This window comes from Hyalella azteca, unplaced genomic scaffold (genome assembly GCF_000764305.2).
Source record: "Hyalella azteca isolate HAZT.00-mixed unplaced genomic scaffold, Hazt_2.0.2 contig6811, whole genome shotgun sequence".
In the NCBI taxonomy this organism is placed as follows: Eukaryota; Metazoa; Arthropoda; class Malacostraca; order Amphipoda; family Hyalellidae; genus Hyalella; species Hyalella azteca.
Window position 1 is genome coordinate 602,949 of NW_025936959.1, and position 27,359 is coordinate 630,307.

A 27,359-nucleotide genomic window follows, 5' to 3' on the forward strand; every position below is an offset into this window, starting at 1 on the left:
TTAAAAACCAAACGTCAATACATCCAATGAATCCATAAATTTAGAAGGTTCCGATCGTAATAACTTGGCAACGAAGAATGTCATGATTCACAACGGTAACTTGGGCATGTCGTTCAGTTGGCTCAGCACTTTTAGTTCAGGACCTTCTGCACTTTCTTAAATTTGGTCTCCAGACAGCATTGCTGCGACTTCAAGCCCTTTAACGTTTCTTCCAAACATTCAATGGCGTTTTCCTTTGCAGAAATTTCTTCGGACAGTTTTTCAGATGCCGCACACGCCTCGTTGTTACTGCACGTTAATTCCTGCTTGGCTGACTTCTTTTCCATTATCTGCTTCAGAGTTTCCGACACTTTACTCTTCAGTTTGCAGAACTCATCGTAGGCTTCTTGTCTCACATCCTGCGCTTTGGTCAATTTTTCTTGCAATAGTTGATGCAAACACTGCTGCCGTTCAAGTTCGTCGCAGATTTCATCATGACTGCATTACTTCTCCTCCAGAGCGTTTTTGAGCTCCGAAAGCTCTTCAAGTGCACCAGCCAGCTTTATATTACATGCAGATTAGCGCTCCACCAAAATTTTGGTTTTCTCGTTCAAATCGCGGCACTCATTTTGAAGTTTTTCCACGCGCTCCTCAAGCTTGCAAATTCTTTTCTCATATTTCCGTTTTTCCGTTTCTGCGCATTCGAGTTCGCGCTCCTTCTCCGCGATTTATTCGGCATTTCCTTCCTTGCACTGGCAAATCTGCTTTTGGAGTTCTTCTATTTTCTTCGTCTCATCCTCCAACTCGTACCTCAAGTGCCGTTCGGTTTGGCATAACTTCTTCAGCTGCATTGCGAGTTTAAGAGACTTTTCGTTCAGATCATTGTTGCAGCTTTCGAGGGTTTTCACTTCTTCCATGACGTCGATAATTTTCTGAGACATTTTCTTGTTCTTCTCTTGCTGCTTCTGGATACAGCATTTCAGTTGGTGCACTGAAGCTTCGAGTTATTGTAGCTGGTCGACGAGAGTGCAGTGCTGTTGCAGTAGGGCTTACTGCTCTTCAAGCAGCTAATTCCTGCATTTCACTTGCGTGTCTTGAGACTCCTGGCAGCTCACAGTGCTGGTTGTAGTTCCTTCAGACATTTTTGGTGATCGATTTGGAGATGCAGTTGACAACGGAATTTTCAAACTCGGCGAAATCTTTGAAATTTGATCGCGGAGCTGATTGATATACCCGGCCGAGGCTGCGGTATCGTGGCTACGGTCGCTCCTTAAATTTCCAAGCGCTGAATTTTTCACGATTAATTCTGATACAAATCATAGCAAAAATATATTTTTAGCATAGAATTAAAAGCTAATTTAGCATTTTTTGATCAGTTTTAGCAGCTTTTCGATAGAGCAAATTAAGCCTCAAACAATACCTTCCTGCCGAAATATTTTGGCGAAATTTCAAATTTTCAAAATTTGAAAACCAATCTAAACGGTACGGCATCTTTAATTAATGCGCAGAGCTGCCTAAGCCATTTTAATTTTCAACTTTTGCCAGGTTCGCCATGCATACAATTTAGAGCGAAAATCAAACGATGATCAAGACGTTCTCGTCTGCACCCAATGGAAAGCTCGATCTGAGAGATCTTTGAAGATGACTTCATGCTTATTTTATAAAAAATCACATTACACCTCGTATATTTAACCACAATTTCAAGCGGATTTACAAAAATTTCAAATCTTTAGTGCTTTTATAAGCATATTAGCATTTTACGAATATTAATTAATGCGTAACGCTGTGACTGAACAGAATGTATAAACCATTGGCTAAACACATTTCATGTAGTTTACTAGTTCCTCAAATTGTTTGAGTTAGAGATACAAATGCAAGAAATTCCATAACTCCGGGATTTGATTAATAACATATTAAGGGTTATTGGATCAATGAATTCTTTGTAACATGCTTTTGTCCATCAAATAGCATCAATTACTTTCACTTTCAATTGTCATTTAATTTGTAAGACTTGTTATTTAGAGAAATGATAATGGCACCGCAAAAACAATACTTAAAATAAACGCTCCTGACTTGAATTTGTACACTTAATGAAATATTATTTAAAAAATCTATTTTGAAAATCCATTTGTCGTGAAATTTTAGACATTTTTTATTATTATCATCGACTTGAAATAATAAAGATACTGCTGTTGCTGAGCAATGTTTGTCAATACACGTGAAACATACATATTATTCATCTCGGAAGGTGCAAATCATCCTTACATGGATGAGGTGCACCCTCTTTTTAGCGCATTTTCTCATTTATGGAAAAAATGCACTATTGTCCTCGCCATGTCCGTCTGTCCGTCCATCCGTCCGTCTGTCTGTCCGTCCGTGACTTGACGTTTTCGTCGACAAGAAAATGAGCTCTCTGTCACTCACTGCTGTGAGTACTGAGTTATATTTTTTCAATCATATTTGTGTAATTTAGTATACAGGATTATTTTAAATGATGGACCTAATTTAATAAATTCGTATTTATTTAAGTATAAATTCAAATGAATAATTTACATACCAATGTAAAGACAAAGATTGAAAGTTTTTTTCAACCTATTCAACACGGAATATTCCGCCCCCAACGGGCTAAATATTCCGAAACCTTATGTCCGAAACTTTTGAATCAGTCACTCCCGTCTCCCGAGCGTTGGGTAGGATTCCTAGGAAATGAATATCTTGCTCTACGCTTCTGGCCACCGAGATCACCTGATCTCACCCATGTGACTATTTCTTATGGGGTTACGTCAAGGGAGCTGTTTACGTCCTGCCTCTACCAGCAACTCTGTTCAAGTCCTGCCTCTATGGGGTTACGTCAAGGAAGCTGTTTACGTCCTGCCTCTACCAGCAACTCTGCTCAAGTACTGCCTCTATGGGGTTACTTCAAGGGAGCTGTTTACGTCCTGCCTCTACCAGCAACTCTGTTCAAGTCCTGCCTCTATGGGGTTACGTCAAGGAAGCTGTTTACGTCCTGCCTCTACCAGCAACTCTGCTCAAGTACTGCCTCTATGGGGTTACTTCAAGGGAGCTGTTTACGTCCCGCCTCTACCAGCAACTCATGTTGATCTGAAGAACCGTGTTACTGCTATGCGGTGCACTCAGTAACAGAATATTTGCTTTCTCGTGTGTGGGACGAGTTTGGTTACCGTTTAGATATTTGCCGTGCAGCACAAGGGGGACATATTTAACATTTATAAATATGTAAAAAAAACTTTGACTCTTTTCTTTCCATTGGTGCATGAATTGTGCATTTTAAATTTACACTTAAATGAATACGAATTTATTCAATTTGGTCCATCATTTAGAATGACCATGTATACTACGTCTATAAATTTTACATTGTGTCCTTTAACGTTCAATTTTTTGCCGATAAATGTTATTTGGCGGTTCATTAATTGTTTCATTCATGGGCATCTACAATTCCAGATAATTTTAATGATTGCTTTAAATGGTTTATTAACTTTATCAACGTTAGTAAGTATTTCTGATAGTTATTTTGGCATCGAAGAAACTTGCAATATATTTTCAAGACCATTATTTAACTTGCCTTAGTTGTAATTATATCTAACTGGTGTTCAAAATGTGAAATTTTAGCGTTAGAATTCGTCGCGGCAAAAAGCGTAACTACTTCTTTTAACCATGAGCTAATGATTAGACTTTTGCTTTATTTCGAAATTAAGTTCGTTAAAAACTAAGTTTGCTCAAATGGGTCTCGAAAATGCATGATCACTACAAATTCCTACAACATTATGCATTTTAAAAACTCGCCGAAAACGATTGCATCTTGAATACCGCTGTGTATCCATAATGGCATCTGTGGCTGTCGTTAGAGGGTTGTTAAACATATCATTAGCTTGCCAGGTGCAGTGTTTAATGAAGGCTATGACCTTGAACCTGCCCCTGCTGAATGCCCTTGCATGGGCCGGGTCGTCAGAAAAATTTGTATATGCAAACGTACCAGGCTCCAAACCTCATGCAATGTTTTGGTTTAATTAAAGGTTGCCAACACGCTAACCGGCTTCTAAGTGTAGCTGCGGAACCTAATATGGCAGGCCTATTATTGATTATATATATTATAATATGATTTTAAACAGGTTTACTGATATTATAACATGGCCGACCTATTTAAAATCACACTAAGAGACCATTTTAAATTATATTATAGTCTACCGATGACAGCGCTTTTTTCGTGGCCACACAAATAACTATTATAATGATTTGAATATTCCTCTTTGATCATTTTCATAATCCCATGATGATGTGAGTTAAAATTGTTGCCATTGTACGACTGATTAGCAAAAAAAACTTCATATGAATTTCGAATGATCGCCATCTTGCAGAAATTCATCGAGCAAGCAAAGCAATTTATTTCGCCACTTGTTCAAAATGGTTTATTCTTGAAAACAGTGTTAATTTGTTATCAAATGATAACACTAACAGTAATATGCATACTAACGCTACATATATCTTGACCACCCATTTAATCAAAGTATTCCTAGCGAATATGGACAAACATTATGAAGTGACCGTTTTGACATGAAAAGAGCTTTCCCGTGCTGGAAACGTAAGCCGATTTCGATATATATTAATAATAATTCATATATTAAATAGGTTATATGAACGATAAGATCTAGTGGCCTTTGAATTATTTTTATATTTAACACTTCACTCTTTTGGTCAAGGCCACAAAGTTAAGATAAAACTCGGAACTGCAGCTCTTCGTAGAGGGCAATCTTGAGTCTTTATTGCTTACGATAACAGGCGTCGGGACCATTAATTACAGAGCCGTTATTCTCTTTAATACTGACGCTTGTGCTCAGGATTATTGCTTGCGTTGCGTGACGCTCAGTTAAGAATATTCTCTGGCATTTATCCTTTAGCTTATTCTTCTTCTGATTCAACATTTTATTTTTTTGTAAAATTTCTTTTTCTTGGGTTCATTGTGTTTCCTTAGCTACTTCTTCATTTGTTAGTGTATTTACACTTCGTTCTCTACTTCTACTTTCTGAATTTTTTTCTTTGTGGTTGCTTTCATCCTTGACTCGAGCAGGCCAAGGTTGTTTTCATGCCCTATAATTCCATTCTCAAGCATTCAAATTATCTGAACTTATCCCAAAATTATTTAGACCTTCTAGTCAACACCAAATAAATCGGCGATGATTAAAAACGAATCAAATTTATTACTCTTCTTCATAATAATCCTATTTTATTAGTGTTGCTTGAAGAGTATGATTGCAAAGCAACATTCTACCGGCCATCGATTGACTACAAAGGACAAAAATGGCCACCGAGATACATTGAATACAACTGTTCCTATGTCTTGTATCCATACATTGAATACAACCGTTCCTGTGTCTTGTATCCATACATTGGGTACAACCGTTCCTGTGTCTTGTATCCATACATTGGATACAACCGTTCCTATGTCATGTATCCATACATTGGGTACAGCCGTTCCTATGTCTTGTATCCATATATTGGATACTATGTCTTGTATCCATACATTGAATACAACCGTTCCTATGTCATGTATCCATACATTGGGTACAGCCGTTCCTATGTCTTGTATCCATACATTGGATACAGCCGTTCCTATGCCATGTATCCATACATTGGATACAACCGTTCCTATGTCTTGTATGTTCCTATGTCATATTTATACCATAATAACTTTAGAGAATAGTTCGGGATCAAAATTCATCCAGTTCTCATATCAATTCAGCAAACTCTATATTACATTTTTTTCCGTTTCGTTGTTTTTTTTACATATTATTTTACACAATAGGGGCTGTATACTGATGATAAATTTTTTATTCTCTCATAATGTAAATTCCTTCAAAATTTACACCGAATTTGCTCAAATTTTCAACGTATTTTCGTAATTTTAATGAAAAATTCTTGAAAACATATTTAATAGCTACAGACTTGCATTTGTATATTATTCATGCATTTGTATCTATTTTATTTTCGCGTGGAACAAAATTCTGTTCCATTGCTGAAAATTAGTTTCATCCTCAGAACATGTTTTTTACTCATTAAGAGTAAAAAACATTAATATTTAAATTAACTATAGTGCCTCCGAAATCAATCGGATACCATACATGAAAATTCTTAGTCTTAATCCTAATTCTGTTCTTTAGCAAAATCTTTCTGTATCCGAGATTCAAATTTATTTCAGTTTGACGTAAATGTTCCATTATTCACGAGCTTGATCCGGAAAAGGACCTAATTATTTTGTGTTGTTATCAATCTTTTTAAATGCGAATTTAGGGTGAACCGGCTTCGTTAGCACAATTTATAAATTGCATTTCAGTGCGTAAGTAGATCAGGACCAACCTAGGTTTTCTAATAGAAATATGATGTTATCATCGACATTATTGCAAATCCATTACTTATTACTTATCAATTCCCAAATTGAAATAATACACCTACCTCATTACATTAAATATTAATGTATATTATAATATCTAATTTTATAGTATGAATAATAGATTCATATTTCCAATTTCGTTTCAAAGAAAATAAAAACGATTTTTCATTCATTTATACATTTATTCAGTAAACAGTGATTTGTAATTAGCTAATTTATGGTCTTATTCCCTAACTACCGCACGTTCTTGCTGTTGTGTTCAGTGTGCGGTGAAAACACTGACCCAGAAGGGTCAGTTTATTTGAGGCCCCCACCTAATTTATTGATGTTGTGTGTAATTTGTTTGTTCTTGTCAACTTGCTAAACAGTAAAGGACAAAATAAAAGCTTGTTATTTAATAACGTATTATAATATTGACTGACATTCTGTGTAATTTGTTTGTTCTTGTCAACTTGCTAAACAGTAAAGGACAAATAAAAGCTTGTTATTTATTAACGAATTATAATATTGACTGACATTCTGTTTAATTTGTTTGTTCTTGTCAACTTGCTAAACAGTAAAGGACAAAATAAAAGTTTGTTATTTATTAACGTATTATAATATTGACTGACGTTCTGTTTAATTTGTTTGTTCTTGTCAACTTGCTAAACAGTAAAGGACAAAATAAAAGTTTGTTATTTATTAACGTATTATAATATTGACTGACATTCTGTGTAATTTGTTTGTTCTTGTTGTGTTCAGTGTGCGGTGAAGTGCAGCTGCTGGAAATGCTCATGGAGGCTGGGGGCGACCCTAGCACGGCTGACATCCACGGCGCGTACCCCATACACTACGCCGCTCAGGTCTCACATCCATTACTAGCATTTAGCCTAATATCAATTTCTTATCTTGTATAATTAACTATCTTATAACCTTTATTCTTGAAATCTCTCATAGTTAACTTCAATTTTACTAATAACTTCACAATTGTTCTATCACATTAATTTTAATTCAACTTTTGCATAACATAATTTAGCTTCAACTTGTCCCTAATTTATTTCAGTCAAACTTAATTTCAAACTTGATTTTAATCTTATAAGTGAAAGAATGGAGATGCTTATTTCCATCACAAAAAGTATGCGCAGCCATCTTTGGGTACATCGTTCCTTTATTTTGTATCCATGCATTGGATACAACCGTTCCTATGCCTTGTATCCATACATTGGATACAACCGTTCCTATGTCATGTATCCATATATTTTTAAAGTCACTGATCCATTCCACACATCCCCCCCCCCCAGATGTGTGGTCCCAATGGTGACCCGAGTCGTGACATGTCCCGAGGTCTGGAGGTGCTGAAGACGCTCATACAGTACGGCGTGCCGGTCGATGTTAAAGACAAGGACGGCAGAGAACCCATGCTATGGGCTGCGAGCTCTGGTAATATATCAGGAGTTTCTCACAGAGAACATGTTGACTATATTGGTAAAACTTTAAGGAAATGCTTACAAATTTATAATTTGTGAACATCGAATAGATTTTATATTTTTATGTGGATTTGAAATATTGGGCAATTTTTTATGAACATGATATCCATTTGTTTCCTCTGATACGAATAAAAATTTAGCAAAAATATTCGGCGTATAAAAGCGCGTAAGAACGTTTAAAACATCGCAAAAAAACAATCTACTATTTTTTCATTGTATGATAACAAAAATGCAAAATTTTTTATTATATTTAGAAAAACTGATGTGAAAAGACAGTATTTTCAAATAATCTTTTGATGACTCTGTCTGAAAGACTTGATTAAAAAAATTAAGTTCATGTGTAGGCTACTAAGGCTCAAATTTGCATTCATTGTTTGAAATTGATAAAGAAATTACACAAAATTATTATATGATGGAAAAAAGGCAAGCATATCAATATAAAATCATAAGCCCAGGTAGCATAATGCACAGCCTGTGTTTATAGTAGAAAATCAAGTTTAAGGAGCATTCTTCTTGCCTTAAAATCCCATCTCACATTGAATGATAAATCTCTTCGGAACATTTCGGATTCGTTCAACATCAAAATTAATTCATATATATAATTTATTTTGAACCTTTTTCATTTGCTTTCTCAAAGCGTGCATGATGAGTGGAATTTGTAGCTCTCTAATTTTATTTGAAAAACTGCATCTAATTTAGTCGGTCATTGGCTTTTATTGTGCGTAATTCGTAGATAATTATTTCGTATCCCTTATTATTAGTGTTATTACACTAATTGTTAGTGAATGTTCGTTAGTATTATACTTTATTTCGTTGCAGTTTTTATTAGTATCGGTAGTATTAATTTTTAGCTTAAAATGTAGACCAAAATTGATTAATTGCTTTAATCTTGTGTCATTGTGTTTAGATGACTCATTTTCTGTTCCGCTGTTAGTTGTAAACGTAGGAGTTACAATATTTTGCTATTGAATGAAAACGATCAATCTTTAACATTTAATTCACCTACAAAATGCTCGATTCTACTGCTTCGAGAATACCACTTTTTTGTTGAAGGTTATCCTTAAATTTATAATTAATATAAATTTATTTATCATTTTTTCGAGATTTTTAACGCCCCAGAAATAATAAAATCGGATAAAAAATAAATTCAAAATCTAGATCAAGCCATTTGCTTGTCGTTCGTTGTAGTAAATGTTCCCTAATTTATTTAATATGCATATTTTTTATTTTTAATTTTCAGTGCTTTTTGTCGCTTTGAAAGTCTCGTATCCAAATCAAGAATATTCGAAGAAGCATTTTCATTCTTGATTTATGCGTAAAGCAGCAGTGCTATTCGTATAACCACACTTCTTTGCCACACTTATGACTTCGTCTAAGCATTGAACCGGTAAAAATTCTTTCCAAGTACATTTTCTATCACCGCAAACTGTGCACCGCAATCTGACCTTAGCATCAACAAATGTTCTTACGTGTCGTCACCATCATCATCTGTATCATCAGCTTCACTTGCTGTGATTGGTAATTAGTATTTTAGTTGTTTGCTTGTTACGTAACTTGAATTTAAATTGGTAGCATCATCATTGTCATCCATTTCTCATGATTCACCAGTATTTTGAGAGGTAAAATAACAATAACAAGAATTCTGGCTGGTTCAAGTTACGATATTATTATAAAGTATCAAGTATGTAAACACATGTAGTTTGACATGATACACCAGTATTTTGAGAGGTTAAAATAAAGATTACAAAAATTCTGGCTGGTTCAAGTTGCGATATTATTATAAAGTAACAAGTATGTAAACACATGTAGTTTGATTGATGTCATTATTGGATGTAAGGCCATCGAGGTGGGGTTGAGTGAGGCTGTGTTGTGCAGAGGTGCTGCCGTCTCACGTGTATTGTTCTTCAGGCAGCGCTGATGCCATCATGATCCTTAAGAAAGCTGGCGCCAGCGTCGTCGCTGCTGACAAAGATGGCCTCACAGGTGGGTTAAGCTCACGTAAATATGCATCAAGATCAAAATACTTACTGTCTTGCGTACACAGATAATCTTACAGGTGGGTTAAAATCTCGTGAAATATTTGCCTTCTCACAAAATCCTTTGGTCTCGCGAAATTAGAAAAAAATGAGATAGGTCTCACGGTTCGAATGCTTTAATCAGTTATTTCCATTTCAAAATTACTTCACAGTAGGTGCAGATTTTTGCGGTCTTGCCAGAGCCGAAATAATAACACAATTTTTCTGTCATTACATGCGCAGCCGACCTGTCAGGAACAGATCCCTTCGAAATCACATCCTTTGGAATGAAATGATTACAAACATTATTTTTTCCCTGTTGACTTAAGAAGAAATGATCTGGCATATCAGCTACAGTTATTCCAAGGCTCCTCAACATTCATTAAACTCAATTCACTCGACTGAAGCTGATCGATAAATTTATGCCTTTCCATTCTAATAAATAACTTTCTTTACACTCGAGGCGTAATTTTTACCTCTAAAAAGTTAATGCGAACATTTGCCATATTAGAAATAAAGATGCATGTTAGTTTTATTGCATACTGAAAGTACACTTAGAGCTTATAAGGGAAATGCTATCGTTCAGTTCATATAATCAATCGCCTATTCAATCATAATTTGGATAAACGAAAAGATGTGAAACATTGAAAATATAAAACAATATAAATGAAAATGTAAAACGATCAACTACTAGCGGCAAAAATTCATCACGCTGCTGTGCACGCCTTAATGTGTAGGGCAACATGGGGCAGCGCCCCCCCCCCCCTTTTTAAACTAAAATTTTGATGAAGTTTTAATTGATACGAGGTGGTTCTTTGTTTTGTTTAAAGGTACAACTAATGAGGAATGTATGATGTGAATTAGACGTCAATAGAGTTACCATGGGCGCTTTTCCCCGTGACACGCGTGGGCCCGTTGCCCCACTGGGAATCATTTCAATTTATATCGTGTCAACATTTTATTTTAAAAGCTAATAGTGTAAAATTGATCTCAAAATTATCCCTATAAATATTACGTTCAAAATATAATTCACAGTAATTTTAAAAGCTTCATCTACAGTAATCGAAAACAGTTTTATTCAGCGTAAAAAAAATTTTATCTGGGCTAAAACAGTTATTTACAAATAACTTAATAACGCAAACACTTAATAACGAAAAACGTAAATCCGCACTACACTTCACCCCAGTGAAACTGTCGACCGGCGGAGGTGAACACGGACCAATATCTGCCTTACTTAGCGAGAAACCCGCTATGGGCCCATGACCCGCAGTGGGCTCGCTGCCCCATGTTACCCTACTGTATATAACTTTAGAGATATGTTAATTAGTGTTTTCGCATCATTAATTGTTTTATAATGGCACATAGACTGAATTGCTATCACTTCCAATGATCGGATATTATTTATTGGCTTTTGTTTGCAATGCTGCAACTGTCGCTAAAAAATCATAAATGTCATAACTTTTCTAACATGAAAAACATCGTAACTGCATCTTTCGTAACATCTTGAGCATGGTAGAGTGGGATGCTACATATGGATTGATGAGCAAATCATTGCTGATTAACATAAACATGGTAAAGTAGCCTCAAACACTAACTATATTACGTGGTGTGCTTTTTTGATAGAGTTTTTACAGTATGGGTAATTCTCCCGCCAGAAGCATAAACGAAACCTGAAAATAGCTATAATAATAATTTGTCTGATATATAACATAAACATTTTTAATCAAGCAAGGCATGAACTGTCAGCAGTCAAAATAACCTATGCTCATGAGTCCGTGCACCATAGTTAATCCCCCTCATATACCAGTTAATAAAAGACTCGAGCTTCTTTTAATCGCTTTACTATTATTACATACACTAAATTTGCAGTGATTAATATACCATTAGACGACAACTAACCAAAGTCTTCATGTAACTTACGACTGTAATTCATCAATGACCGAAATATGGACTTATTTCAGCTCTTCATTGCGCTGCATCTCGCGGTCACTTGGACTGCATCGACATGCTCATCACGCTCTGCAACTGCGAGGTTGACTTGCTCGACTCCAACGGCTGCTCGCCACTCTTCTATTCCGTGACGCTCGGCCACGCAGACTGCACACATATTCTGCTCAACAACGGCGCCGATGCCAACAGACAAGACCGCAAGGGCAGAACGTAAGTTGGGGAACCCCAAGGGCGAGAGTTTAATCAAACTGACTGATGTGTAAGACTTTTTGCCACTTGAATTCATAATTTATCAAGTCCCCACAGTGATAATAATAACGTTTAAATTATAAATGAATTCAGATTCATCCAGTTGACTTTCCAATTGTTCATGGTCATCATGGTATTCTATTTTTGATTTGGCGTTTGTTCTTTTATTTTGTGATCCACGACAAAAGCATATCCATAATTATTACTAAATGATAACCTATCACAGCCCAGCTCACTGCGGTGCGGCGAAAGGTCAGCTGGAGACGCTGAAGTTGCTGCATCAGCATCAAGCTGACCTCTGGAAACGCAACGTCAAAGGCGACCTGCCTCTGCACGAGGCTTGTCAGAGCGGCCGCAAGGACCTGGTTGTGTGAGTGAACAAACAGTTTTCAAGCATGTATGTTCGTATTCATATGCATATATTTATTGCTTTCTATTCATGTTCCTATATTTTTTATTGGTTCTGCAATACTTGAGCTCATAACAGCTAGTTGCGCTTGAATTATGACTGATATGAATGCTGTGAATGCGTAAAATTATTTGAATAACAACCTCTACTAGGCAATCTGTGATTAGTTTTCTATATCAGCATTGTTCGCAGCGATCGTTGCAGGATACTTGTTCAGTAATTACTCACTATTTATTCAGCTTTTTCACAATAAATGAAAACAGCTATTCTACAATGAGAGCCAGTGCTTATGAAAATCTTATGATTAAAATTCATTTAGTAATCAATTCATTACCACTAATTCTTGAAAAATATTTGCGAATGTTTTAGTCTCGAACTTGTATTGTTAAATATTTAATGGTTACGGTTTCAGTTATGAACCTTCTTAATGTCGTAATTGTGAATGTCGTGCGCCATCCATCTCAGTTTTTAATAAACCCAACATTTCGTTATAATTAATTAATTGATTAATTTCTTCTCACGCAACCAGCTGGCTGCTAAGCATGATGACGGAAATGGTGAACGCAAGCAACAGCGACGGCAGAACTCCTCTTCACATCGCGGCCATCAACAACAACACCGGCCTCTGCAAGATACTCATGGACCACAATGTGAGTCTTGTCACATACTCATGGACCACAATGTGAGTCTTGTCACATACTCATGGACCACAATGTAAATGTTGATAAATACAAATGTGATTTGCAGCAGAATGAATGTAATATTTAATGTACACTATGATAAGTTGAACGAAATTCCTTAATGAACTAAATGTGCAGGGACTATGAATCCCTCGTAAATTCGAAATTACGACATGCACTTCACTAATTGCTGTTCTAAAAACAAAAATGAAATAGCTTAACTTTTTGTAGATAATGAAATGGCTATGTATCTTAGAACTCAAAATAAATTCTACATATTTTAATACTCTAAAGTTTGTTCCAATAAAAAACAACACATATATTACCAAACACCGCCAATACGCGTCGTGTGACGGCAGTCTCAGTCATTGCGTTAGTTCCTTCACAATTCCACGTCGTTGACCCGCCTACTGAATTGATATAGCAGTTTCAGCGTTTATTAGGCCGTATGCCTGTCGCCGATTCCTAACATTGCAGAACAACCACAGCTTGTTGCGGGCTTGAACTCGCAACTCACTGCACCAAATTTTATTTGCTCAACCGCCCAGCCTCTTTGCCGAAATTGAAGCTTACAAACGGAGCCTCAAACCAAAATTAAATATACATAATCCCCATAAAGATCGTGAGGTGCTGCTGAATCAAACCCCTACATCAATTTGCCGGCAATTCCGTGTCCCAAAGGTGTCAAATTTCAGCAATAGCCTTTCCCGCTCGACTTAGATATAGACATTCCAAATTCCCTGCTTATTCCTAGATTTGATATTCAAAATCACAACTTCGATCATCACGTGACGTACACTATTAATAAAAGCAGCAAAAATTCCCACCGAAGTGTGCCCTAATCACAACGGGAATGTTCAGGCTGCAGTGAACCCCATCATGCGTAACTCCAAAGGCCAGCTGCTGACGCCTGTGGACGCGGCCGTGGCGCGGGGCCATAAAGGCTGCGCACAGTTCCTGCAACTGCACGGCGCAACGTCCGCTGCCAAGCTCACTGATAAACGCGCTCTGCAACTCGCGCTCAGCAAGTCAGTTAGTGTGTGATGCTTGTTGCCCTCTAATTTAATTACTGTTAAGAGCGTTCAGTAAGTCTAACAACAAAAGCATGTGACGCCTAGAGAAAAATATCGGTATAATATACGTATGAATAAATCGGAAATACGAGGATTTATTTTGAGATGAAAATTAATAAGTAACTCGGTCACTTTTTAATAAAAATTTAAGCTTGTTAACTCCTGATTTAATTACTGTTTAGAGCCCTCAGTAAGTAAGTTTGTGTATAGTGCAGTGGTATGTACTACATGTGATACATTAGATAATATTAATATTATTTCCTTTTGTATGGTTGAGAATAAAAGTAAAGAAGGAAAAGTAAGTAAACTCATCGTCAGCTATCAGAGACCTCGCTGGTGACAGCCTCTGGAACTAAATCAAGCAACGATATCTTACATTCGTTTTGGCGTAAAATTTTCGCAATTGCTCATTGAAAGAATAAAATATAACAGAGCTATATACGGTAGCTCACATTGATGACCGCCTTCGAACAACTTAGAGCTATGCTGACCTTATATATTTTGTTATATATTTATAAACCAATTTATGATTATTTACGCCTTTTGCGATTTCCATGCAATTGTGAAGTGATTTATAATAATTTATTAAAAGACTGAATAACCAGCAGAGCTATGGAGGGCGGCAGCGGTGACCGTACGGGCGCCACCCCTAACAGTGAGCTGGGCTACCAGGACCTGCTCATACCTTCGTCAGCGACGCCTGGGACAAGGACTCAGGACGCCTCCACCCTCATGGCGGCCCAGCTCAAAGACATGGGCACTGACACACAGGTATTGTTCTTATTTATAGGTAATGTTCTTATTTATAAGAAATTGTTATTATTATAGGTACTGTACGTATTTATAGGTATTGTTCTTATTTATTAGTGTTGTTCTTATTTATAGGTGTTGTTATTATTTACAGGTATTGTTATTATTGTAGATATTGTTCTAATTTATATGTGTTGTTCTTATTTATAGGTATTGTTATTATGTAAAAATGTTGTTATTATTTATAGGTGTTGTTCTTATTTATGGTATTGTTCTTATTATTGTTCTCTACAGCAAGTAATACTTGCGTCTTGCAAGGTTCATAATTTTTGTTGCAGATAAAATGAGTGAAGTATCTTATAACCCCATGTTCATGGTCAAACAATATAATATGAAGAAAACATTTGAAATAATGTCGAGAAATTTAAAAACCTTTAATTAAAAAATCAAATAAAATCGAGAAATTGAAGATCTAAGAATTACATTAATTGCTTCATGTTCATTTTAGTTCATAAAAAATCCTCGCTGCCATTCACAAATTAGTTATGATAAAATTACGACTCATAGTTTGATTATGGCTTCATCGCCGTATGATGGCTGGAGATTATTCTATGGTCAAATAACGCATACTACGGACAATAATCGTATTTTGCGATTAATATATAAGGACAGCCATATATTAATTATATTACAGCCGTATCAATTGTATATCGTTAGTTCATAAAAATAATACTTCTTGCATATTATAGTGTTGATACACAAATTGTTCATCTATCTTTATCACCTGTGGGTTAATTCAACAATTCATTCATAAATTTTATTCTGCCAAAGGAAAGGAGATGTGATTAACTTCCTGATGTAATTGGTGTTTCAATGTTTGTGTTGATGACGTGGCTCACACATCCCTTATAGTCCATCAGCAATGGATCTCAATAAGCTTATTGAGTGTCATGCACTTCAAATTTGTCACGAAGATTCAGTTTTTCAATATTTTACACATATTCAAATTTTTCATTTAAGCGAGCAATTCCTCAGTGGAAAACTCCGTCGCATTTCTTTACGATGTCTAATTGTCAATCACCTGTCAATTATCGGTCAATCACCTATCAATCACCAGTCAATTATCGGTCAATCACCTATCAATCACCTGTCAATTACTAACTCTATAAGTACCTATAGCAAGCCTGATTATTAGTACTATGCGAAATTTGTATATTCAAGTATCCACTTTCACGTATAAACAATAGGCATCTAGATACATTAATTAACTTGTTGATGTTTACGTCTATACTTTGCGTGAAGTAAATAAAATTCCTGTTACATTTGTTAATTTGACGTGATGTGACTTCTTAATACAACCAATTGTAAATAATAAAAAGTATTATTGTTTTAAATTCTATTGAACGTCATTAATTGAAAACCAATGCAACTGGTCGCTATGTATTTATTTAGTCTGAAGACAGTGCTCCTTACAAGAGGGCTCAAGAGCTGCTTGCAACGTTTTAATCCTATAAGTTCTTGGTACTAACAGCTTGTCCACGCAATTAATTTCAAACCCGTTCGATTTCTTGGATGGCTCACAAATTTTGGCAACTTGTGTAAATACCGTGGCGCTCAATTTTGATATTTATAGATTTTTTATTTTTTATATACTTTGCTTGCGAAATTTTGCCGCAGTTCATTTCATATCAACAGAACACTCTACAAAATTACGCTATGAAATTCTGGTGGTGACTTTCTTGCAACGAAAATACTCGAACTTGCTAGCCCACTGATTTTCCTAAGGATAAATTCACTGACTTGGCATTCTTCATTTTATTTCTTTTTGTGCTTAATTCCTTCATATTCTTACCCAGAGACACGTGTAACTCACATCTGATGCTCCTCAGACTCACAAAACATTATTGTGCCATTTTGCGTTTATGTCCTTTTACTTATGGGCATCGTCAGAAGGAGAAATACTATATTGCAATGATTTTATTATACTGTTGCTATTATTTTAGTATGCATTTTGTGTTATGTGTTCCGTTCACCTTACAGTCCATTTTTTGACCTATTCGCACATGAGTGTCGCATAACATTTTGCATTCAGAGTGAGCATTTGTTGTTTGTCTTGCCTATAGACGACATCAGAGATAAACATTCAGGAGTTGGTCGTTCAAGAACCCCAGATGGCAAAGGTGGTACACGAAGCTCGTGCTCAATACATCAAACGGAAACAAGAACAGCAAACACGACAAGAGGTTCATCAGGCCATGGTTCATCAGAGTCAGAGTGCCCAGCTGTCTGATGATGAGAAACAACAAGTGATGAATGGCAGTGAAGTACAAAAATCAGATGCTGAGCAGGTGAAAGACGAAAACAACGAACAGGGAGATAGTGAAGCCGAAATTCAATACGATGGTTCGAACGGTGCGCCATCCGACGAAGAGGCGTATTCTGATGACTTCGAAGATGACCAGCTACCGGAAGATATGCCTATAAAAGAAAAACCAAAAAGTATTTTTGCTCTTAGTAAATCAGATGAGGAGAAGTTAGAGGCTCAAAATAAGAGGTTAGCCATGTTGAAGAAGGAAAAATCGTTGAAGAGAAGCAAGGAATCGAAAAAAGTTAAGGCCGATAGAGCAAAGTCATTAGAGTCAAAGCCACGACGACACCATCGTGGAGAAAATGTCTTATCTCATGCCCAATCAGCTCGAGAGATTACGGAAGTCGGTGGAGTTGAACCCAGTCCTGCAGAAATGAATTTACGAGAGCAACAATTAGACCCTGATACTAAAACTTCACATAGCCGTCAAGATGCAAGTGAAAAATCCAAACATTCAGATAAAACGCGAAATAGTAAACAACAGGAAATTTTGAAAACTTCAACTGATCATTCAACTGTTTTTCATGAACAGCCAACACACACACAGCATAAAACTCATTCATCGAATAAACAATTCAAAAATCCGGCAACAGAAGCGAGAAAAATGTCGACAGAAAAGTGTCAAACTTCGATTGAACAGAACACGAATTCCGACGCGCAAGTCTCTGAAAAATCAAAAAAACTTCGACATATGGAAACAACGGACCTTATCACCGAGAATAAAGTGACGCCACTTGTTGATGGTAAAGAACAATCGAGTGACGCTCAAGGAACTGGGTATCCTAACGTGCTGGAAAATAGTAAGTTTGAGGCGACAGACACTATTGACATGGTTGACTCGATGGTTTTGGGTGAAAAAGAGGAATATTCGTTGAAATCCATAGAAAACAGCATCAAAACTGATACTTTGGAGAATGCAGTTGGTATAAAAGAAATAGGACAAGCAATGACAGGAGAAGTTCCCACCTCTGCCATTGGTCCCGAGAAACCTGAGAAGGATAAGAAGTGTTCGAGTAAGTCACGATCATCGAAACACAGTAGTTCAAAAGAACGGAAGCATAGATTAATAGAAGATACTGTGGTAACGGAGAGTCCAAATGTAGCAGCATATTTCAAGGAAGGTTCTGATTCCCACTCTGCAAAATCAGATTCTAGAAAAAGATTCAGTCGTGAAGGCCACAAAGATTCTACAAAACATGAAAACAAAATTACACAAGAAGCAGAACAAGAAAAAGCAATTGAAGAAAATTCTATCAACTATTCTCGTGGATCGCGGTCTTCTGGAAGATCAGGCACGAGAGAAAAATTAGAGCCGGAGGTGGAAGTTAAACTTGAGGGCGAGAATGGCACTGCCGCTGTTCCAAAACTTGAAGAAGATACAGCCACGCGATCGTCCGGTAAGTCCCGTTCATCGAAAAGGTCCAGCTCAAAAGCTAGTGAGAGAGGCGGATGTAATCGAAGTCGCTCCGCGTCTCGTTCTAAGCCAGACCAAGTTGAAGAAAAAGACAAGAATTCTACGAGAAGCAAGTCGAGTGTGGATGAACATAGAAAGTTTGGTTCTCGTGGCAAGGATAAGCCAGACGATGAGGTTGAAGTTAAAGCAGAAAAAATATTGAAATCAAAATCGCATAACTCTGGAGAAAACATAACCACTTTAGAACAAAATGAAAATAGTGTTCCGCCAAATTCCAGAAGTCTTGATGATAAGGGGATGCAAGCTCCATCTGAAAGTGCTCAATTTGTGAAGACGTCAGAAAACACCACTAAAATAACGGATCCTGATACTAGGGAAATTTCCTTGATTGTCCCTCAAGGTTCTGTTGACAGCAAAGATACATCAAAAAACGAATCCACAGGGCAGAAGGAGTTGGCCAAAACTTCGGACATGAATAGAGGAAGTAGAAGAGTTACGATGAGTGAGGTGACAGAAAGGTCAAATTTGAGCGAATCTGCTAACGAAAAGAGTGAAGGCACAGACAGTAAAACTTTTGCCAACAATACCAGCCAAAAAATCGATCAACCGAAATTAATTGACATTGAAATAAATGGTAGAAAGTTTACAAAAGTCTTGAAAACAAAGAGTGCCGAGGCAGAAGATGCAGCATTGGAAGCAATGAGCTATAAGGTTACCAGAAATGCCTTGGGCTGCCATCGAAGAAGAAATCGATCGAGATCAGGAGCGATGGAAGAAACTGGATTACAGCCGCTGAGGACACCCATACGGCGAGTCAAGTATTCCGACTTGCCAAAGCATCACTGTCACGGGAAAGACGTCAGGATGCACGAAATGCACCTCCTTGGGATTGACATGCCTGAGCTGTCATCCTTATCTCTTAGGGATATCACCCCGCGCACCAAGAAGGTAGAGTGAGCACTTGCAGTTAAGTATTTCTTTGTTTACTTTTTCGTGTGTTACATTAGCTCTTTCTTTGTGTGTTTGTTGTACAGCCAACGTACTTGCTTGCACATTGCACTTTATATAATGATTTATAAGATAAGTTTGGCTCTAGGTTTTCTCACCTGAATTTCTGAAGCAAGCGAGTGGTTTTCGTTCCCAAGGAATCTGGTTATAGTGGCTCACATCGTGGTGACTCTGAACTCGACAATCTCTCTGAAGATGAAGGAGATATTGTTTCTAAAAGCGCGATCAGGAGGAAGATGAGGAAGGAGAAACTTCAGGCGCGAGAGAAAGAGACTCCTGATTACCGGTCCGACCAAGAAGAAACTGACGTAAGATAATCGTATATAAGTTTTCGTAATTTTGGTTATTTCACCATTTGAGTAAGATTTACAGTAATGATTATTCTTTTCTGTTTACTAGAAAGGAATAATCTCAGCAACAGAATAAAAAATATATATCATATGAGAGCAGTCGAATTTGCTGTAAGGAAACCCAGATTTTCAATTCAATTTGTTGTGTTACCCAGATTTTCAGCTTCATATGCTTCAGTCTATTTTAACCGACAGTATAATGTGCATCAAAAATACGAATATATTCGTCGTATGATAAGCCTTTTGGAATATTCATGGAGCGTCTACTAAAGAAAATTCCGAGGTAATCGACGTAGAATTCGTGTCTTACTACTCGAAAAAAGAAAACATCATTCATCTTCCCAGCAAGAAGATAAGTTTTTATTATGACCAAATATAACTTAATACGTGTATCTTTCTGCCTATTCTACAGGCTTTATCAGACAGACAAGTCAGAAAGAAAGGCGGTCGCTACAACGAAGACGGCGACATGTATGACTTGGACGACGCTTACGCCGATATGGACGACCTGCCGCGCCATCTGTCGGCGCGCAGGGCGGCTAAGAGCAAGGGCCGCCGGCACAGCGATGGCGGCGAAACGGTTAGACCTACATACTTAGGATATGATCAATACGTTTATTTTGTTGGATAAAATCCGTCTTGATGATGAAATGGTTAAACTTCAACACTTACTTCCTAATGACGTTAGTCTCAATGAGTTTATTTGGCTTCCTAATGACGTTAGTTTATGCTGGATAAAAATCTTGGTAGCTAGGAAACTGTTTGATGTTCTTGAAAAATTTACACTTGCTGGTCAAGGTTGATGTATATAAAAAATTTATTTTCTTGATCTTTCATATATGCTAATATGTTTGGTATTGTAATGAACTGCTTTGTATTTTACCCATGCCTGTAGTATACTTATGCAAATCTCGTGATTTACTCAAATTACTCAATGCATGAACTATTGCAGCAAACTCTCTGTATTGTTTATCATTCGATGACATTTTTGTTCCGAATAATAGATGAATTCTTGCACTGTTGAGGGTAATGCCGTAAAAGACATGAATGCTGATGCTGAATGATACTCAAATCCTGCAATTAGGCTCCGTGGATTTTGTGAAAAATGTATGCATTCATGTGTCCATATCATCAAACTTACGAGAACATAAAAAAAACACTCAGAAATGCACCCCAATATATTATTCAGCACTAAAACTAATCGATTGGCTGACATAAGAGCTTGTAAATTTTGAGTGCATTTGTGAATGCTGTATGAACTTTAAATTGAAGCCAATTCAACAGAAAATTTGCTAATTTTGGTACTCGAAGCATAAAGTGATCAAAATCAACAGTTCAAAACGAAGTTAGATGCATAATTTTAAACTTAAATCCCTAAAAGTTAATCCCTAAAAGTTAATAATTCTCCAGGGTCACTCAAGCGATACCAACAGCCAGAAGAAAGCCAACCGCTCCGCTCCCACGGAGATGTCCATCACTCAGGCCATGCAGACCACCATGCGCAAGTGAGTCCTCCGTAATATTGCGTCCTAGGGCCGTATATGCGCAACTTGCTTCAGTACACGTAGCGGCCTAAAATTAAGTACACGTAGCGGCCCAAGTACATGTAGCAGCCCAAGTACACGTAGCGGCCTAAGTACCCGAAGCGGCCCAAGTAGTAGCGGCCTAAGTACACGTTGGCCTAAGTACAGGTAGCGGCCTAAGTACACGTAACGGCCTAAGTACACGTAGCTGCCTAAGTACACGGAGCGGTCTGAGTACACGTAGCGGCCTAAGTACACGTAGCGGGGAATGCTTCAGTACACTAGTGCACTTGAAAATTTGTATATAAATATTATGTGTTGAATCGTCTCCCCTCAATTATTATGAATTATGATGCACGAATTCCGATAATATTCGCCTCTCAATAAAAAATATTCATTTCAGCGGTTCTTTAACTATGTCGCCAAAAATGTCATAATTATAATCGATAATATAATGATGCCATTATTTTGATTTTGCTTTAAATACCCATTGGTATAATTTGAACAATGTCACAAAATTTATCGCGTGCTACATGGATACTTATAACCTTTTTTACATCAATATATTAATTAGGAAAATGATCAAATTGCTGATGCCGCAATAATTACTAAAAAGCGGTAACTCTATCAATAATATTGTTAGGCGCTAGAGCGTTGAGTTTTTAGACTAAATGCACTGCAGTGGAACGGTGACACTAGCGTGACTGAAGCAATAGTTAAGACGGTCACTCAAGTAAATCCCTTAAGTTACACACTAGCAGGAACATTGACTTTAGCATGTCTGAGGCAAAGGTTAAGATGGTCACTCAAGTAAATCCCCCAAGTTATACACTAGCTAGAACGTTGAATCTAGCATGTCTGAGGCAATTGTTAAGATGGTCACTCAAGTAAATCCTTTAAGTTACACACTAGCAAGAACATTGACATTAGCATGTCTGAGGCAATATTTAAGACGGTCACTCAAGTAAATCCCCCAAGTTATACACTAGCAAGAACGTTGACTCTAGCATGTCTGAGGCCAAAGTTTAGAAGGTCACTCAAGTAAATCCCTTAAGTTACACACTAGTAAGAACGGTTACTCTAGCATGTCTGAGGCATTAGTTTAGAGGGTCACTCAAGTAAATCTCTTAAGTTACACACTAGCTAGAACGTTGACTCTAGCATGTCTGAGGCAATGGTTAAGATGGTCACTCAAGTATATCCCTTAAGTTACACACTAGCTAGAACGTTGACTCTAGCATGTCTGAGGCCAAAGTTTAGAGGATCACTCAACTAAATCTCTTAAGTTACACACTAGTAAGAACTGTGACTCTAGCATGTCAGAGGCAATGGTTTAGAGGGTCACTCAAGTAAATCTCTTAAGTTACACACTAGCTAGGACGTTGACTCTAGCATGTCTGAGGCAATGGTAAAACGGTCACTCATGTGAATCCCTTAAGTTACACACTAGCAAGAACGTTGACTAGCATGTCTGAGGCAATATTTAAGATGGTCTTTAAACTATATCACCACAGGTACACGCTTGAACGGCGACTCTTCCAACACTTGCTGGAGCTCAAGCGTCAGCAGATTCGTAACACAAAGGTCAACGAGTCCGTCCTTATCAAAAGAATGTCCGACGCAAATAACCGGTAAGTTGCATTCAAGATTTCTAGTCTTGTATTGGATTATTTAATATTCAGGAGTGATTTAATGCAGCTTCGTGCGATACAATCTTTATTCAGTATTGTAAAATACTGAAAAATAAAGTTTCGCTCAATGTAATCAAATTTGTGTTGAAACAAATCTGATCAAATGTGAGTCAAATTGGACATATATAACAAAATTTTAATCTGATTGAATTAATTGCATTCAGTCTTTGAAAATTTTATGTGTTCATGCCGTTTTTGTGCTACAAAAGCTTTTGCAGTTTTTTCTGTTGATTTAACACGAATTTTAATTAATTTCTGTTCATCTAAAAAATTGACCGTGTTAAAAATGAGGCAAGGTCTAAGCTAAATATTATTTAGTGCGGCACAAGCGATAAACAATTAATCTTTTCACAGGGACAGCACCATGCTGGGCTTGAGGGGCTACGCTGGACCCATGACATTTCAGAGCTATGAGAAATATCTTTATGGTACGCGAGTCAATTACTTTAAAACAAATATGTAATTACACATTTTTATTTAACTCGCCGTAATATATGGTATATTTTAGCTTACTTACTCAAACACAAAATTTACCATAACAAGCTCTTATAGGAACTGGAGGTTTGGCTTTTATCTCAATTGTTATAATTATTATTCTTTACTGATTGAATGAATCCTTTCGTGCCTCTAAAAAGTTTTTATTTACGTATTTGTTTTCTTTTACTCGTGTTTTCGATTAATAATTTTTCGACTACATGTTCTAATTTCTACTCGGCAGAACAACTGAAATTTCTACAGAATTCACAAGGCGAAAAAATTCCCCAATTCAAACCGATGGATGACGTCGAAAAATTGAACAGGGTGAGAATTTTTTGTTCGTTACATTTGGAGTTCCAATGGAAACGAACGTGAGAAACTTTTCTAGGAAAGGTTGTAAATTAAAAATAAGCTGTTCAATTTATCTTGCGAACTCTTCACGCTCTATTATAATTGTAAATTTCATATATGTGGTAAATTCACTGAAGGACTGACGTGGCTGTAAATGAACAGTTTGTACAATGTGATTCACGAAAACTTCCTGATTCTAAAACTGAATAAAAGAAGAACTACTAGAGATATTATTATATTAAAAATTTTATTGAAAATAAATTACTTGAATTTATGTATCATTTAGAGTTTTATTGATAACATTGAACAAATGACGGCTCCAATTGTGGATTCATTCAGTTAGTTGATTTTTTAAGTTCCGTTCAACTAACTGAAGCATATTGACGGGTATGTTGGCGATGGCTTGGCGTATGTTGTTCTTCAAATGAGATAGGATTCTTAAACAGTCGTTGTAAACAATTTATTGAAGATTACTTGCCCTAAATGTGTTCACCCACGTAACAATTAATTTCCGATCAGGAACCCGACAAGAAGGACGAATACGGAACCGTGTACTGAATGCTTGTTTAGTAGCGATTAGAGAACGGCCATTAAAAAATTACGCCTGGAGAGCAAACGCACGCTTCTCGCTTGTTCAATGCATAGTGGCAACTGACTAGGCGGAATATAAAATTTATGACCTTTTTTTAGTGATATACTTGTCGTTATTTTCCCACAACAGAAGGCTGCTTTGCGCGATATATAAAACAGGAAGTTTTTTTTTAATCACCCAGTGAGAAAAATTACACAATTGAAAAAAATTACTACGCGATTGTAAAATCTCTCGGTATTTTGCACTAATTTGCACTGATTTTCAGAAAAAACAATTAATTCGTGTATCAACGAATGAAGCTCTGGGCTTGAGTTTATTATAGTCATGATTGTAAGAGTTGTGCATAACTTGTCCTGGAATGGCAGAAGCTACACTGTTCGAAAAAATGGCCCCACCTGCGATTTAGTGACTGGCTGTCACAAGAAATTCGACCATGATGGTACGAGTTTCATATGAAAACTTCCAAAAAAACTACAACATGGCTTTATTTCAAGGGGCGGCTGGCCTCTGAAACGTTGAGCCGACGATTTTTTCATGACCTTCCGACCATTGTATAGCAGTTTGTTGTCACTGATTTGCAGCACTCAAATTCAACATACCTTTTTGAACAAAACTAACACAGTTACCGACCATATGTCACTCAGGTTTTGCACCGAACGGAAATAGCGGAGAGCAAGCGGGTGGTGGGGGGTGGTCAGAGCAACAACATCGCGCCTGCAGACGACGACGACGCGACCCAGTCTGATCCGCGCAGCTGCTCCCGCCGGACGCATCGCTGCCACCATGCTGCCCATGCCTACACCGGCGTCCCTTGCGCTGCTTACCGTTAGTTACTGTACCACCATTATTACCAGTAGTTATATATATTAGTAATAAATATTAATTCTGTATATTAGTTATATATATTAGTAGTAGATTTTGATATTATACCGGTAGTTCAGAACAATGAATGTAAGTGAGTTCTTCGGGAGAGAATGCGATGGATTACTACAGAAAAAGACAAAAACACTGTCGTAAGCCCTTTCATTCATGATACTTAACATAACATAACGAAGTGATGTCTGCGCTGAAGAGTAGGCCTGATGTGGCCTGTCGCCGATTCTTGTGCTTATCGTGACTTGTCCACAGGAGATCTAAAAACATGTCCTTTGACCGGATCTTTTCAAAACTGACAATAGTTAGAAACATCTACTAGATTTCCACCTGGTTCGATATGGTGCTAGGCATTTCAAGTCTGAAAAAAACAGGCCTATTCTTCAGCGTCGTCCATGTTACAATAGAAATGTTGGTCGATGTCTTATAGAGCATCGAGAATACGAGGACAACATAGTAACGATTGGCATGAGCGATTGTGTTATGTGATCTATATTTTGACAGAACCGTCACCGGTCGTAATATATTACAAATAATTATTTTGCCTAATTTATACACCACTCCTACTCTCAGTGTCAAGACAAATGTCTTTTTTGCTTTCATTTATACATTTGTCTCGCGGTACATGTTCGTCAACTTTTCACGCATTCATATTTTACGATTATCTCGCTAATTATCGCCGAAAAATGTCTACAGTTGCCCCGAGAGGCAAGAAGTTCATCGAGCGTAAGATAAACAACTCGGAAGGTAAACTGAGTTTACCGAGAATAAGTGGAGCTTCAAGCCAAGCAGGATCAGGCCCTGCGACTTACCGTGGTAAAAACGTTAAGAAAAACACGGCCAAGTCAGAACAAATGGAGCAGCCTTCGGGCGCTGCCTTCATGGGAGTCCAAGGATATGATCCCAAGAAACCTCTCACTGTCGAGCTCCAGGTTTGTGATAAAGGGGATACCCTCCAAATTTATGTGATAAATGTTATCGTGCGTTTGAAAATCTGAATTTTTCATTTATTAAATATATTAAAGTATGGAAATTAATTCACTGATCTTACCACCTGACATGAACAAATGTTTCTATGACTAATTACATATTAATCAATTAATCATGTCAAAAAATGAATAAAATATAATACGAATGTAGTCATGGTGTGGGGAATCCCTCAATATTCCGAGGGATCGCCTGAAATAGCAAAAAATTGCTTCACTTTGCTTGCATCTTCAATCATGTTGTGAGCATTTATAACAACGATCAACACTACCAAAAAATGACATAGTTCAACATTATAAAGATAAAGCGTAAAATTATTAACAATTTAAATTTACTCACTTTGAGATCTTTTAAGTTTTCCAAACTTCCCGAGCAGCACGGAGGGACCAGACAGCAAATCGCTCTTCCATTAGAACTTCTAGACAAATCCAAGAGATATAATTTAAGATTTTCTATCAAGGTGATGTACTGAAGCTCTAGAAGAGATTTTCTCACGCTAGAATTGGCTTGCTTTTCTTAAATTTAATGCTAATAGCAGCTTTTTTCTAAATTGCTTTTGATTCTAAGGAATCTCAATGAACGCGATTTGAGTTTTTTTTTTAGAATAACCCTTCAAAAACTGAGGCAAAATTCTCGATATTAATCATAATATCTAAAGGCAAACATTCGGTTGTTCACATTGCTTGGAACTCAACTAGCTAATCAAACATTATATTCGAATGTACGTTAATTAATTAATTAACAATGT

The 27,359-nt window shown here is 37.0% G+C and overlaps 1 protein-coding gene across 1 annotated transcript in view; it reads left to right on the plus strand.

Annotated features, from left to right (window-relative positions):
• The window catches only part of LOC108677227 (ankyrin repeat domain-containing protein 26), a 41,205-nt gene extending 14,108 nt beyond the window's left edge, over positions 1–27,097 (plus strand). Inside the window, exons 5-22 of the mRNA XM_047881007.1 lie at positions 7,127–7,227; positions 7,666–7,804; positions 9,727–9,834; positions 11,828–12,026; positions 12,292–12,435; positions 13,004–13,124; positions 14,016–14,182; positions 14,833–14,998; positions 17,101–19,707; positions 19,905–20,075; positions 20,530–20,697; positions 21,528–21,622; positions 23,155–23,271; positions 23,686–23,759; positions 24,050–24,132; positions 25,396–25,576; positions 26,321–26,556; positions 26,988–27,097. Coding sequence (XP_047736963.1) covers positions 7,127–7,227; positions 7,666–7,804; positions 9,727–9,834; positions 11,828–12,026; positions 12,292–12,435; positions 13,004–13,124; positions 14,016–14,182; positions 14,833–14,998; positions 17,101–19,707; positions 19,905–20,075; positions 20,530–20,697; positions 21,528–21,622; positions 23,155–23,271; positions 23,686–23,759; positions 24,050–24,132; positions 25,396–25,576; positions 26,321–26,556; positions 26,988–27,083 — 4,973 coding nt within the window. The 3' untranslated portion in view covers positions 27,084–27,097. The remainder of the gene's footprint in view (positions 1–7,126; positions 7,228–7,665; positions 7,805–9,726; positions 9,835–11,827; positions 12,027–12,291; positions 12,436–13,003; positions 13,125–14,015; positions 14,183–14,832; positions 14,999–17,100; positions 19,708–19,904; positions 20,076–20,529; positions 20,698–21,527; positions 21,623–23,154; positions 23,272–23,685; positions 23,760–24,049; positions 24,133–25,395; positions 25,577–26,320; positions 26,557–26,987) is intronic.
• Positions 27,098–27,359: the final 262 nt, after the last annotated feature.